Genomic DNA, 14,454 nt, shown 5'->3' on the forward strand with positions numbered 1-14,454 from the left:
TTTAGTTCACTGATTCCTAGAATGTCGACATTCACTCTTACCATCTCTTGTTTGACCACTTCCAATTTGCCTTGATTCATGGACCTGACATTCCAGGTTCCTATGCAATATTGCTCTTTACAGCATCAGACCTTGCTTCTATTGCCAGTCACATCCCCACGTCCAAGGAGCCCTGGCTGCATGGGCGCAGGAGGGCCTAGAGGATCTATCCCACGTTGAAGGTCAGGAAGGGCTGTGGTGAGGAGATACCCCTCGTCCAAGGTAAGGAGCAGCGGCTGCGCTTTGCTGGAGCAGCCGTGAAGAGATAGCCCACACCCAAGGTAAGAGAAACCCAAGTTAAGACGGTAGGTATTGCAAGAGGGCATCAGAGGGCAAAGACACTGAAACCATACTCACAGAAAACTAGTCAATCTAATCACACTAGGACCACAGCCTTGTCTAACTCAATGAAACTAAGCCATGCCTGTGGGGCAACCCAAGATGGGCGGGTCATGGTGGAGAGATCTGACAGAATGTGGTCCACTGGAGAAGGGAATGGCAAACCACTTCAGTATTCTTGCCTCGAGAACCCCATGAACAGTATGAAAAGGCAAAATGATAGGATACTGAAAGAGGAACTCCCCAGGTCAGTAGGTGCCCAATATGCTACTGGAGTTCAGTGGAGAAATAACTCCAGAAAAAATGAAGGGATGGAGCCAAAGCAATGGGATATTACTTAGCTATAAAAAGGAATGCATTCGAGCCAATCCAAATGAGGTGGATGAACTTAGAGCCTATTATACAGAGTGAAGTCAGCCAGAAAGAGAAAGACAAATGCCACAGATTCACACATATATAGGGAACCTAGAAAGGTAGTACTGATGATCCTACATGCAGGGCAGCAAAGGAGATACAGACGTAAAGAACAGACTTTTGGACACAGTGGGGGAAGGAGAGGGTGGGATGATTTGAGAAAATAGCATTGAAACATATACATCACTATACAGTGGGAATTTGCTGTATATGCAGGGAACCCAAAGCCAGAGCTCTGTGACAACTGAGTGGTGGTCGGGGGAGGGAGGTAGGAGGCGGTTTAAGAGGGATACAGGGGATATCCCAGGGACACAAGGATTCTTCAACATGCAGATGAATCAGTGTGATATGCCATATTCACAAACTGAAAGATAAAAGCTACGTGATCGTCTCGATGAGGCTGCCCGCTCTCACCACTATCGACCAGTGCCCCCTCTGCACAGTGAACTCTGGGCGCAGCTCTGACTGGCAGAGTTCCAGAAGCAAGGGGCTGAGAAGAGGTGTGGGGCGCAGACTCCCCGAAGCTCTGAGGGTGAAGAGCCTCGGCCCCACACACCCTCCGCTGACGTGTGAGGATCACGGGCTGAGGCGGCGGCCACGTGACCTCGGGCAAGGTTAACAGTCTCAGTGTCTCCAGAACACGGGGGAATAACAGTCACAGGATTTAACGAGATGTGCCTGAAACAACGCAAGGCATGTCATGGGACCAAGTAAGGACTCGTTCTTTCCACCATTAAAAGGAAGGAAAGTGGGAGCAAAGCCTCCTGGCCACAGGTGGTCAGAACTAAAGTGTAGATTCTGCCGACTGTTCTTCTAAATCTCCATGACAACTCAAAGTGAAGTCCTCATGGCATGGGTGTACCAAAGTCCTTTACAATTGAGAAAAGTCCACATGATTTTCTGTCACCACCGTGAGGGATGCAGGGAGACTGTGTCACCCTGAGGTTGGAACTCGGCTGCAATGACTGGAGCTGCCTTGGCAAGGACGTAGGGGGATGGGCAGAGGCTGGGGGAGCCCCCTCCGAGCTCCGAGGCTCTGGGCACCTCAGTGGGGAAGCAGCCACATGGCCAAGGTCGCCGGGCAGGTCAGCACTCTCTCCTCTTTGATGAGAATAGTAATAATCTCCTCTGGCTGGAGGTGGTCGTTCTTCACGGATGCTGGAGACCTTGCTTTGTCTGCTAACCTGTGCGAGTCGCTGCCGTGCTGTGCTGAGAATATGGGACCTTAGGAAGCTCTGAGCTGATAAACACTTGCTGCTCAGTCGCTACGTTGTGTCCAATTCTTTAGCGACCCGTGGACTGTAGCCCACCAGGCTCCTCTGTCCATGGGATTTCCCATACAAGAATACTGGAGTGGGTTGCCATTTCCTTCTCCAGGGGGATCTTCTTGATCCAGGGATTGAACCCACGTCTCCTGCATTGCAGGAAGATTCTTTACTACTGAGTCACCAGGGAAGCCCCTAACATGAAATTGTTTTAAAATTGCCAATGCTTGTAGGAATATTGGAGGGAGTTCGATGTGCTAGAGAGCTGATCAACTTTTTAGTAGAAGAGTCTAAAAGATTAAGCAATACCATTTAGGAAAAAGTGACTGGATAAGGGAAAACAAACCAAAAACAACAACAAGCCCTCTGAAGCAGAACTAATCATGAGGGGAGTCCTTTGCTCTAATTAATCATCATGGCAGAACTTTCTTATGGAAGTACTATACAGGATCTAGAAAAAATAATCATATGTGGTAATTGAATGTTTAACAGGGCATGTATCTTGAAATCAGTGCATAAACTGTATCCTAGAAGAGCAATTACCCAAATGATACAATGTGACATCCTAACTATGTATTTATTAAATTTCCATTTAAAAATAAATTTCCTTCTGGGAAACGCAATAAGACATTTTCTGTGAATGGATGAAACGCTCATTCTCTTTCTTGCTTTTGTTCTGTCAGTTTTTGCTTCGAGGATTTGTTTTGTCCCCCGTGCTGGGTCTTTGTTGCTGTGCGGGCTTTGCTCCAGTTGCACTGAGTGAGACCTACCCCCCAAGCTGTGGGGCGCAGGCTGCACTGAGCTGGCTGCTCTGGTTGCGGACCACGAGGTCCAGAGCGTGGGCTCAGCAGCTGTGGTGCTTGGGCTCACGTGCTCCATGGTATGTGGGGTCCTCCCGGATCCGATTGCAGAGCCGTGTCCCCTGCACTGAGCCAGCAGGGAAGCCCCTGCTTCTAGTATTTTAAAGCTCTCTCATTAGGTACATTCAAGCTTCTGTGTCTTCCTGGCGAGTCAGCCTTTCATCATCGTGAGATTTTCTCCATTCTGGTGACACTCTTCGTTTTGCAGTGTCAGCTCCCCATCTTGGTATCTGGTTTTCATTTACACTCTTTGCATTTTGTTCCATCTCTGTTTCCTTGAATTCCTTTGGGTGAATCACAGATTTTTTTAATATCCCATTTCATTGCCTCCACTGATTTTTGTTTGTTTATTTTATATTGGCATATAACCGATTACCTATGTTGTGATAGTTTCAGGAGAACGGCAAAGGGACTCAGCCATACATATTCACGTATCCATTCTCCCCTAAACTCCCCTCCCATCCAGGCTGCACATAACACTGAGCAGAGTTCCCTGTGCTCTACAGGAGGTCCTTGCTGGTTAGCCATTTAAAATACAGCCCTGTGTACACATCCATCCCAAACTCCCTAATTATCCCTACCCCACAGCAACTATAAATTCATTCTCTAAGTCTGTGAGTCTCTTTCTGTTTTGTAAGTTCATTTGTATCATTTCTTTTTAGATTCCACATGTAATGGTATGTCATACAATATTTCTTCTTCTCTGCCTGACTTACTTCACTCAGTATGATAGTCTCTAGGTCCATCCGTGTTGTTGCAAATGGCATGACTTCATTCTTTTTAATGGCCGAGTGATATTCCATTGTATATATGTGCCATCCTTTTCATCCATTCCTCTGTTGACGGACACTTAGGCTGCTTCCGTGTCTCGCTGCTGTAAACGTGCTGTGGTGGACACTGGGTGTGTGTGTCTTTTCCGTTATAGTTTTCTCTGGGCACACGCCCCGGACTGTGGGATTGCTGGATCATACGGTAGCTCTGTTTTAGCTTTTTGAAGAACCTCCATATGCTCTCCATGGCGCCTGCACCAATTTGCATCCCGCCAGCAGTGTAGGAGGGCTTCCTTCCCTCTATGCCCTCTCCAGCATTTCCTGTTTGTGGACTTTTTGATGATAACCATTCTGGCTGGTGTGGGGTGGTACCTCACTGCAGTTTGATTTGTATTTCTCTAATAATTATCAGTCTTGAAAGTCTTCTCATGTGTCTTTTGGCCATCTGTATGTCCTCTTTGGAGAAATGTTTATTTAGGTCTTCTGCCCATTTGTTGATTAGGTTCTTGGTTTTGATGAGCTGTTTGTAAAATTCTAGAGACTAGTACCTTGTCAGTTACATCATTTGCAAATATTTTCCTCCCAATCTATGAGCTGTCTTTTTGTTTTGTTTATTGTTTCCTTTGCTGTGCAAAAGCTTTGAGTTTAAGTAGGTTCCATTTATTTATTTTTGTTTTTATTTCCATTCTGGGAGACAGACTGCAAAAAAATATTGCTTTGATTTATGTCAGAGAGTGTTCTGCCTATGTTTTCCTCTAGGAGTTTTATAGTTTCTGGTCTCACATTTAGGTCTTTAATCCATTTTGAGCTTATTTTTGTGTGTGGTGTTAAAGAATGATCTAATTTCATTTTTTTACATGTAGCTGTCCATTTCTCACAGAACTAGAACAAAAAATCCATTGATTTTTAAAGTTACACTTTTTCTGGTATTGTTTTAGAGGCTGTCCTAGAAATCACAGGATACAGTCTATATCTTTAAGTTCACAGTATACCTTTAAATGACATTTCACAACCGTGCAAGATGTGAAAACAGCATCATTCCATATTCTCCCTCTCCCGCCCTTTGTACTTTTAAATGCCTGTCATTTTACTTCTATGCTATAATCTTAAAAAAAAAAAAAAAAGCACCTTAGTCTTTTCAGGAATTCAGAACTACATATAGGGACTTTGCCAGTAGGAATCTGCCTGCCAGTGCAGGAGACGTGGGTTTGACCCTTGGTTTGGGAAGATTCCATGGAACAACTAAATCCGTGCTCCAAGCCTGTGCTCTCGGGCCTGTGAGCCACAACTGCTGAAGCCGAGCACCCACGGCTGCTCCTGGGCCCTGCAACAAGAGGAGCCTCCACGGCCAGAAGCCTGTGCGTCACACGGAAGAGCAGCCCCCGCGCTCCGCAGCTAGAGAGCGCGCGAGCCATCAACAGAGATCCAGCACAGCCAGAGACAGACAAGCAAAGGCAATTGAAAATCACGTATAAACTATATATTGTTATTGTTGTTTAGTCGCTTATTGGTGTCCGACTCTTTGCAACCTTGTGGACTGTAGCCTGCCAGGTTCCTCTGCCCATGGGATTTCTCAAGCAAGAATACCAGAGTGGGTATCTATTACCTTCTCCAGGGAATCTTCTTGACACGGGGATCAAACTCATGTCTCTTGCATTACAGGCCAATTCTTTACCACTGAGCCATCAGGGAAGTCATAGTGTATGTATGTGTGTGTATCTACACACACATACACACACATAATAAACTATGTAAAATAAAGATTAAAATGTTTTTTTATATTTATCTTGATAGTCAGCCATTCTGGTGCCCTCTATTCCTTTCTGAAGATCCAGAGTTTCACGAGGTATCATTCCTCTTGATCCCAAAGAGCTTCTTACAGTATTCCTCATGAGCAGGTCTATGACACGTATTTTCTCAAATTGTCCCCATTTTGCCTTAACGTTTGCAAGACACTTCTCTGGACCTAGACGTCTAGACTGACTTCCTTTCAGCACAGCAAGGATACGTGTTCCAGTGTCTCCTGGTTTCTGCTCTTTCTACAAAAAGTCAGCTGTGACTCATTTTCCCTTGGGTGGTTTTCAAGGGTCTTTTTATCTTTGATTTCCATGAGTTTGACTTTAGTGTGCCGAATGTGCACTTTTATCTATTTTTAATGTATCGAGGGGGTCTTGAACTTTTTGGATATGCAGATTGATATCTTTCATCAGTTTTGTCGCGTTGTCGGCCATTATACCTTCAAATGTTTCTTCTACCTCATTCTCTCTGTTCTCCTTGTGAGATGCCAAATTTATGCAGGTTAGAACATTTGATATTGACTCATAGATCTTCGTCAGCGGGTTAGATGTGACATCTAAGTTCATCTTTAGGGGAGAAGTGCCCAAGTCCTGACAGCACACACGGCTGCGCCTTTGCTGTACAGTAAGGACCGGCTGGGCCACGCCCAAAGGCCTGCACGAACAAGGGCTTACTTTCTGCTCATGCAACACGTCCATCCTGGGTCAGCTGAAGCCATTCAGGAACAGAGTCCAGCCTACATCTGGAACACTGATGGTTGTCATGGCAGAGGAAGAAGAAAATATGGATAACCATGGTTGGCTCTTCTACCCATCAGTGAAAAACATCATTTCTGTTCATGTATCGTTGGTAGCAAGTCATATGGCCAAACCTGAGTCAATGGGCAAGGAAGCACACTCTTCCTCTAAGGAGAGGTAACAATGTGTCTGAATAATAACCTTCCACCACAGTCCACCCTTCTGACCACACACATTTGCTTTCCTCCCCCTTGACAAGACTGACAATCCAAAGTCCCAGGTGGTAGGGCATCAGGATTGTGTGTTTATATCAGGTCTTGATCTGGAGGCCAAAGAACTAGAAGTTGAGTCTACCTTCCACTTCACACGTGTGAGAGGCAGTGGGGGAGGCAGGGCTGAGATGACCACAGCGAGTGCTCCTGTGTGGGAAGCAGGAGACCGGGAGGCACACGATGTCACTGGTCCACCACAGCTCTGCTCTCTCACTGGGCCGGGGCCAAGAGACCTTCTCAAAAAGGACCCTTGCTCAGTCACCTGTTTGCCGTGGCCATTTTCTCCACTCCTGGGACCTCCTTTTCCACTCTCTTTCTTGGCTATGTGTAAGAGGCACTGAAGGATTTCTTTTCCTTGGAGAAATGAGCATGTTTCCTGGGCTGTTTCTTGGTTATCGAAGGCACCCGGCCCAAGGTTTGCAGTCACAGTCTCTTCCAGCACAGACCGGAGGCACAGGGCTCGGAAACACAACCAGCCCTCTCTGACTTCAGTCAGCTCCATGTGCCAACAGATACACCCACGATTCACCAGGAGAGAGATGCACCCTCTCTCTGGACTTCAACGCAGGCACCTGAAGCTTATCAGGAACTGGGAGAAAGCTACCATTAGTCTCTGCAAGGACTTATGGGTGTCACCTTAAGTTTTTCAGAGATGTTAACAGTAGGCATCCGAGCCATACAGCTAATTTGTGGAAGGCAGTGCTTTGACTGGCTTTTGTCATTCAGAGCCCTTTTCAGATTCACCTTTTACTGGTTGGAGGTGAGAATTATACTCAGATGTGTAAAATTTCTGTTTTTTGGAATCTCCTTATTTCTTTTCATTCCTACTTGTACACCAGATAGCTCTTTTCTGAGTGTTTCTTACAGTACCTTGTTTCATGCAGATAGCAGCCACCAAAGCATGCTCTAGCATTCTGCTGGCCCAAAACCTCAGCTCATTAGGGTATGATCTTGGTGCTTGTGTCCAACTCTTGAGACCCATGGACTGTAGCCTGCCAGGCTCCTCTGTCCATGGGATTTCCCAGGTGAGCATACTGGAGTGTGTTGCCATTGCCCTCTCCAGGGGATCTTCCCAACCCAGGAATGGAACCTGGGTCTCCGTCTACTTCACAAGTTATCACAGGTGAGAGTTTTACCAACTGTCATACATACCATGTACCTTGGCTTCCCTAGTGGTTCAGCTGGTAGAGAATCCGCCTGCAATGAGGGAGACTTGGATTTGATCCCTGGGTTGGGAAGATCCTCTGGAGTGGAATATTACCCACTCCAGTATTCTGGCCTTGAGAATTCCATGGACTATAGTCCATGGGGTCGCAAAGACTCAGACATGACTGAGCAACTCTCACTTATACCGTGTACCAAGTGCCACCCTGCAGCCTCCAGCAGACGTCCCCTTGCTGCAGTCCACCAGGCCCTGCAGCCTGTGCCGCAGTTTTAGGACCCCACGCAGCGGTATCTCACTCCCGGCACCCAGTCCTGTAGACTCTATGACAGGCAAGTTACATCGCCATGTAAGTTACTCTGAAACCACACTACCAGCAGCAAGAGTGCTGCGTTTCTCATCATCACCTCCTTCCCATCACAGGGCTGGTCCACCGTTTATAATGCAGGATGACTGGGCAGTCTCTGTCAATGTTGCCAAAATAGAGAGAAAAGAGATGGAGGAAGCGTGCAGTTGCTTAAAGCCTCAGTGTAGGTGTGACCCGTGTCCCTTTTGCTTACTGCCATTAGCCAGAGCAAATCACACACCCAAGTCTGACATCTGCCGGACAGGGAAGCACCATCGTTCCCCAGAGAAGGGCAGCTACCCGCGATACTATCCGCCACACCTGCCTATGAGACAATAGCTCAGAAAAGCACCCAAGAAGAGTCCTAAGAAAAAGAGAAACTAATATATTATGCAGTGAATTTTTTAAGCTTCAAGTCTGAAAATGTTGAGGTAAACATACGACTGATAAGAAATGGTTTTTATCTCCATTTTGTAAAACTTTTAGGAAACCATCTAATCGGGCACATACATAGTGATTACTGGGAAGGACACCACCTCCGTGCAGAAGGTTGTCTTCCGAGCTCAGGTGATGATGATGGAGCTGGAGGAGGTGGCTCTGAGGCCTGGTCTGGCTCAGACGTGGGCCCAGGGGCAGGCCTGGCTCTCCGGGAATCAAGGCTTTCATCAGGCACATCATAGCTTCACGGATGATCTCCAAGGCTTCTTCCAAGTCTCCATTTTTATATATAATCTACATATTTTCAAAGGTTTTTCAAGAAAATTGTTATTCTTTGAAAATGTTATTACATATTTCAGAATACAACACTGCATTGCCTTTTCACTTTTTGTGTTTCAAACAATAAGCCATTTCCATGAAACAAACATTTTTAAGAGTGTGTTTGATCCTGCGACTGTTTCACCACGTGCTATTCTAGTCCTCTGTTTGGAACACAAAAATCATTTCCAAAGCAACTAATTATAGTGTAAGTCACAAGTGCTGGATTGCTGCTGCTGGTAGGAAATTAGAAGCAACCATCATGCAAATATTAAAAGCTTCTTATTTTTGAAGTTCTCCCCCAAACTAGTACAAGATAAAAAAAAATGCAGGAAAGACATATACAATACCCAATATAGAAGTGAACTTCTCAAGGTGGCTTTGTGAGTGATCAGCTTAGCATGAATCGGAAGAGAATTATTTTGTCTGGGACTTTGTACTTTCCCTGAAATCAGTGGAGCCTGTTTGCGTGGATCTATTTCTGGTTCTCTTTTCTGTTCCGTTGGTCTGTGTATCTGTTCCTCTGCCAATACCACACTCTCTTGATTACTGTGTATTAAGTCTTAATATCAGGCAGTGATTCCTCCCACTCTCTTCTTTGTCAAGATTGTTTTCGGTATTCTAGGGCCATGCCTCTTCATTTACATTTTAGAGTCAGCTTGTCCTTGTCTACAAAACTTGCTTAGGTTTTAATAGCATTGAATTAAGCCTATGGATCATTTTAGGGAGAACTGACATATTTACTGTCCTGTGTCTTCCATTCCACAAACACAGGATGTCATTCCACTTATCAAATCTTTGATTTCTTTCATCGGCATTTTGTAGTTTTAGACATACAGATCCTATACATATTTTGTTAATTGAATGCCGGCATTCGTGTGTGCTAAGTTGCTTCGGTCGTGTCTGACTCTTTGCGATGCTATGGACTGTAGCCCACCAGGCTCCACTGTCCATGGAATTTTCCAGGCAAGAATATCGGAGTGGGTTGCCATTTCCTATTCCAGGGAATCTTCCTGACCCAGGGACTGCACCCATATCCCTTACATCTCCTGCATTGGCCTGCGGGTTCTTTACCACTAGCGCCACCTGGGAAGGCCAACTGAAGTAAGTATTCCATTATCTTTGGGGTGAATGTAAATGGTATTACATTTTTAATTTCAATTTCTTCATGGTTTGTTGTCCGTTTATAGAAATGCAGCTGACTTCTGTATATTGGTACTGTGTCTTGCAGCCTTGCTAAACTCGCTTACTAGTTGTAGAAGTTGAAAAATATTGTTTTCTTATACATACGCTAAGACTTCCTATATAGACAATCATACCACCTACAAATACAGCTTTAGATCTTCCTTTCCAATCTGTATACCATTTATTTCTTTTCCTTGACTCATTTAGTGGCCAGAACTTCCACATTCAGTACTAATAAGTTGCTACTGTTTTTTAATTTATTTATTTTAATTGGAGGCTAATTACTTTACAATATTGTGGTGGTTTTTGGCATGCATTTACATGAATCCACCATGGGTGTACATGTGCTCCCCATCCTGAACCCCCCTCCCACCTCCCTCCCATCCCATCCTTCAAGGTCACCCCAGTGCACCAGCCCCGAGCGCCCTGTCTCATGCATCGAACCTGGACTGGAAGGCATTCAGCCTTTTACCATGCAATATGCTGTTGGCTGTAGTTTTTTTTTTTTTAATAGATGTTCTTTATCAAGTTGGGGTTGCTCCCCTGTATTTCTAAATTCCCAAGAATTTTTACCATGAATGGGTGTTGGATTTTGTCAGGTGCTTTGTCTGGGTCAGTGGATATCATCATATTATTTCTTTGGCTTGATCATATATTGGACCACACTGATTGATTTTCTAATATTAAACCAGCTTTGCCCATCTGGAATAAATCCCACTTGGACACAGTGTATAGTTTTTTATGTTGCTGGATTTGGTTTGCTAATATTTTGCTGAGGATTTTTTACATCTAAATTCAGGAGTGATATCGGTCTGTGTGGGGTTTTGTTTTGTTTTTATTCTTTGTCTGGTTTTGGTATTGGGACAACACTAGCTTCGCAAGTATGACTGGGAAGTGCTCCTCTTCTACTTTCTGAAAGGGGTCATATGAAACTGGTGTTAATTCTTTCAACATTTGGTAAAATACTCCATGGAAGACATCTGGCCCTGCCAAATCTCTCTCTTACCAGGAGATTTTAAATGAAAAGTTCAAGGACTATTCATGTTATCAATTTCATCAGAGTTGGGTTTTGATAGTTTGTGGTTTTCAAGAAATTGATCCATTTCTTCTGAATTTTTGAGCATGAAGTTGTTTATGGTGTTTCCTTACTGTTTTCTTGATGTCTGCAGAATCTGTTTAGTAATAATGTACTAATATTCTGTTCTAAATCCATCCTGATTCTGATGATCTGTGTCTTCTCTATTTTTACTTTTGTCAGTCTTGCTAGAGTCTGATAATTTTATTTTTTTGGAAGAATCAACTTTTTTCCATTGATTTTTGCTGTTGTTTTCTATTTTTCAATGTCATCGGTTTCTGCCCTTATCTTTACTGTTTCCTTCCTCCTTCCTCATCTTTCTCAGGTTTCTTGAGGCAGCTTAGACTTTTTATCTGAGGTCTCTCCTCATTTCTGATGGAGTGTTAGGTGCTGTGCACTTTCCTCCTGGCACTGCTTCAGCTGCATCCTTCGCCTGACACTTTGACAAGAATGTTTTTCTATAACACTTGGTCAGCAACAGCCAGAGTCGCTCTTGGCTCGCTGAACAAAAAACACCCTTGGTGATCTATGCATAAGCACTCCCCCTGAATCACAGACAGATTCTCTCACACACTGTAAGGACAACTCCAGGGCACCATTCCACCAACACACCCAGATGGCAGTGAAGCTCAAACATGAACCAGGCAAGCAAAACACTCTTCCTGCCTAGGTAGAAACACTCTTCTCAGACTTTGCACACCTCTGGAGAGAGGGAAAGGGGTATTACTAACTCTATTCCATGCCTTGAAAATTCTATGTTGCTTATATCCTTATGGAGAGAAACTGAAATGGAAGAAAGTGTGTCTTCTGGGAAGAAGCACAGAGAAAGCTGTGGTGAGCAAAACACAGGTGGGTTTGTGTAAAGGTGTAGGAGAGGGAAAGAGACACGAGAGAGAATAAGACGAGATCCTCAACATCGGCAGTCATCAAGGACGTGCAAACCAAACTGCAAAGATACTACTCCACACCCAAGGGGATGGTTAGAATAAAAAAGCGAGATAAACGGTACCGGCGAGAAGGCAGGTAAACTGGAGACCTGTGCACCGTTTGTGGGGTATAAAATGGTGCAGCTATTTTGGAAACTAGTTCAATAATTCTTCAAAAAATTAAATATAGTTGCTACTGCTGTGATACAAATTTAAAACCATTTAAAAATGGTTGAGATGATAAATTTTGTTATTTTACCACAATATTAAAAAGTTAAACATAGAATTACCATATGACTCAGAAGTTCTGCTCCTAGGTATCTATCCAAGAGAAATGAAAACATATTTCCACATAAAGTTTTGTGCATGAATGCTCACAGCAGTGTTATTCATAACAGTCAAAAGGTGGAAACAACCCAAATATACATCAACTGATAAAGGGATAAATAAATGGAATATGGAATATTATTTGCCTGTTTATACTAATATATATTAGTATATATATATAATATATATTCCATAATTCCATTCTCGTCCATAATTTTATATATATATATATATATACACAGAATACATTATTCCACAGAAAGGAATATTATTCAGCCACAAAAAATAATGCAGTATTGACACGTGCTTCACATGGATGGACCTTGGAAACGTCACGTTCAGTGAGAGGCGATGGCCACAAGAGGCCATGCTCTGTATGATTCCATTACTGTGAACTGCCCAGAAGAGACGAATGTGTAGAGACGGAAAGCAGACAAATGCTTTCCACGGGGACGAGGGTGAGGACTGACTCCTGGGCGGTTCTCTTTAAGGAATGCAGATGCTCTGGAATCAGACAGTGAGGTGGCTGCCAGACCTTGTGAACATATAAAGCCCACTCCATTGTACACTCTAAAAGGGTGGACTTCATGGCATGTGAATTTATCACACTTTTTAAAAGAGCACACAGGGAACACTAAGGAGAAGGGCCTTTCCCTGGGAGCCCGGGAGGGGAGCAGCTCCGGGATTGGCAGCACCGGGTCCGCCCGGCCTCTGAGAGCCGCTGAGCTGGGGGTGGGCAGGAGGGGCGGGCAGGGTCTGAGCCTGCTCTTGCTGACTTTGGACCTCGGGACACCTGCATCCTCAAGAAAGGTGCTCATCGCCTTAGATGGGAGGAGTTCCTGGCTTCAGACTGAAAGAAGAAAAGCCTAAGTAGGCAAAACGAAAAAGCAAGAAGGAGCCAGCATTGAGAAGGAACAGGAGTTGAGTGCAGGCTTGCTTTGCCCCAAACAGCAGCTGAGGGCGCAGAGGCAACGCCAGGGTCGCCGCCAGGCTGCCTGCAGGCCCTGGGCTCTGTCTTCTCCGACTGACACTCATCTGGAGGCACGCGTGACTTTCACTTTTGATTTTGTGATATTTCTGGTACATTCCTCAGCAATCTACGCCCCTTCTGGAGCTGAAGAACAACCACCTCTTTCATACTTAGGAGACACTTGGCATCCTAGCTATCTACTCTTTTCAAAAAGATTAAACTACTAGAGAAAAACATAATTCTTATTGAAAACAGGTTTGGACCAACTTCAGGTTTTTAAAATCATGCCTGCATTCCTGTGGATCTGATACTGTTATGAGCGCGTATATCTTACCACTGTGAAGTCAGGGTGGAAAATACATCATCTCTCTCAGATTCCTGGAATAACTTCAAAAGTTCTGGGTCCCCAGATAAGTGTGCAAGAATGCGCAATTCGATCTGCGAGAAGTCTGTCAGACAGAGCTCTGCGTTAATTCAGAACCTATCCACACATGCCTCGTTGTTGCCACACAGCCCAGGCAACCTCAATCTCCCCTCCCCACAGGGAGGGGAGTCAAGGTCGGCACGGCCACGGCCCACCTGCCAGGCCCCTGGGCATTGGGCTGTTCGCCATCCCTGGGGCTAAGGGTCCGTGAGACCTCTTCTGTAAGGCTGGCAAGGCCTCCAGGGGGCCGCACTCATTGATCGAGTCATCAGAACATCAGAGGTTCAGAAAGGGCTCTCTCTGTGCCAGGCTGTGTGCCTGGGGTATGCTAGTGAACAATACAGATGACGGTCCCTTCCTGTGTGGAGCTTCTACTCGAGGAGAGGGAGACGGTTTGGGTGAATTATTTGGTGTGTTGGAAGGCGAGCAATGAAACAGGAAAGACAGAGCAAGAGGAGGAGGTTCCAGAGTAAGTGTGTGTGGGGAGGTTGGTGCTGTGACGTGTCATCGAGGAAGGGACGAAGGAGCAGAGGCAAGGAGGCTGGAGGAGGGAGCAAGACCACACCGGGGCAGGAGGCTCCGTGTCATCGAGGAAGGGACGAGGCAGCAGAGGCAAGGAGGCTGGAGGAGGGAGCAAGACCACACCGGGGCAGAAGGCTCCGTGCGGGGCTGGCGCTGGGGCTGAGGGCAGAGTGGGAAGCGGCACCGGGGGGACGCAACAGAAGGGGGGGTGGACTTGGGGGGCCTAGCAGGGAATCTGGGCTCTAGGTGCAGTCACGTGAAGAAGCCC

General features: G+C 45.3%; 1 protein-coding gene across 1 annotated transcript in view; it reads right to left on the reverse strand.

The window, feature by feature from the left end:
- POLN (DNA polymerase nu) overlaps positions 1-14,454 on the reverse strand; it is a 153,771-nt gene that overhangs the window by 50,583 nt on the left and 88,734 nt on the right. Inside the window, exon 18 of the mRNA XM_025290538.2 lies at positions 13,575-13,689. Coding sequence (XP_025146323.1) covers positions 13,575-13,689 — 115 coding nt within the window. The remainder of the gene's footprint in view (positions 1-13,574; positions 13,690-14,454) is intronic.

The sequence above is a fragment of the Bubalus bubalis genome, chromosome 7 (genome assembly GCF_019923935.1).
Source record: "Bubalus bubalis isolate 160015118507 breed Murrah chromosome 7, NDDB_SH_1, whole genome shotgun sequence".
Classification (NCBI taxonomy): Eukaryota; Metazoa; Chordata; class Mammalia; order Artiodactyla; family Bovidae; genus Bubalus; species Bubalus bubalis.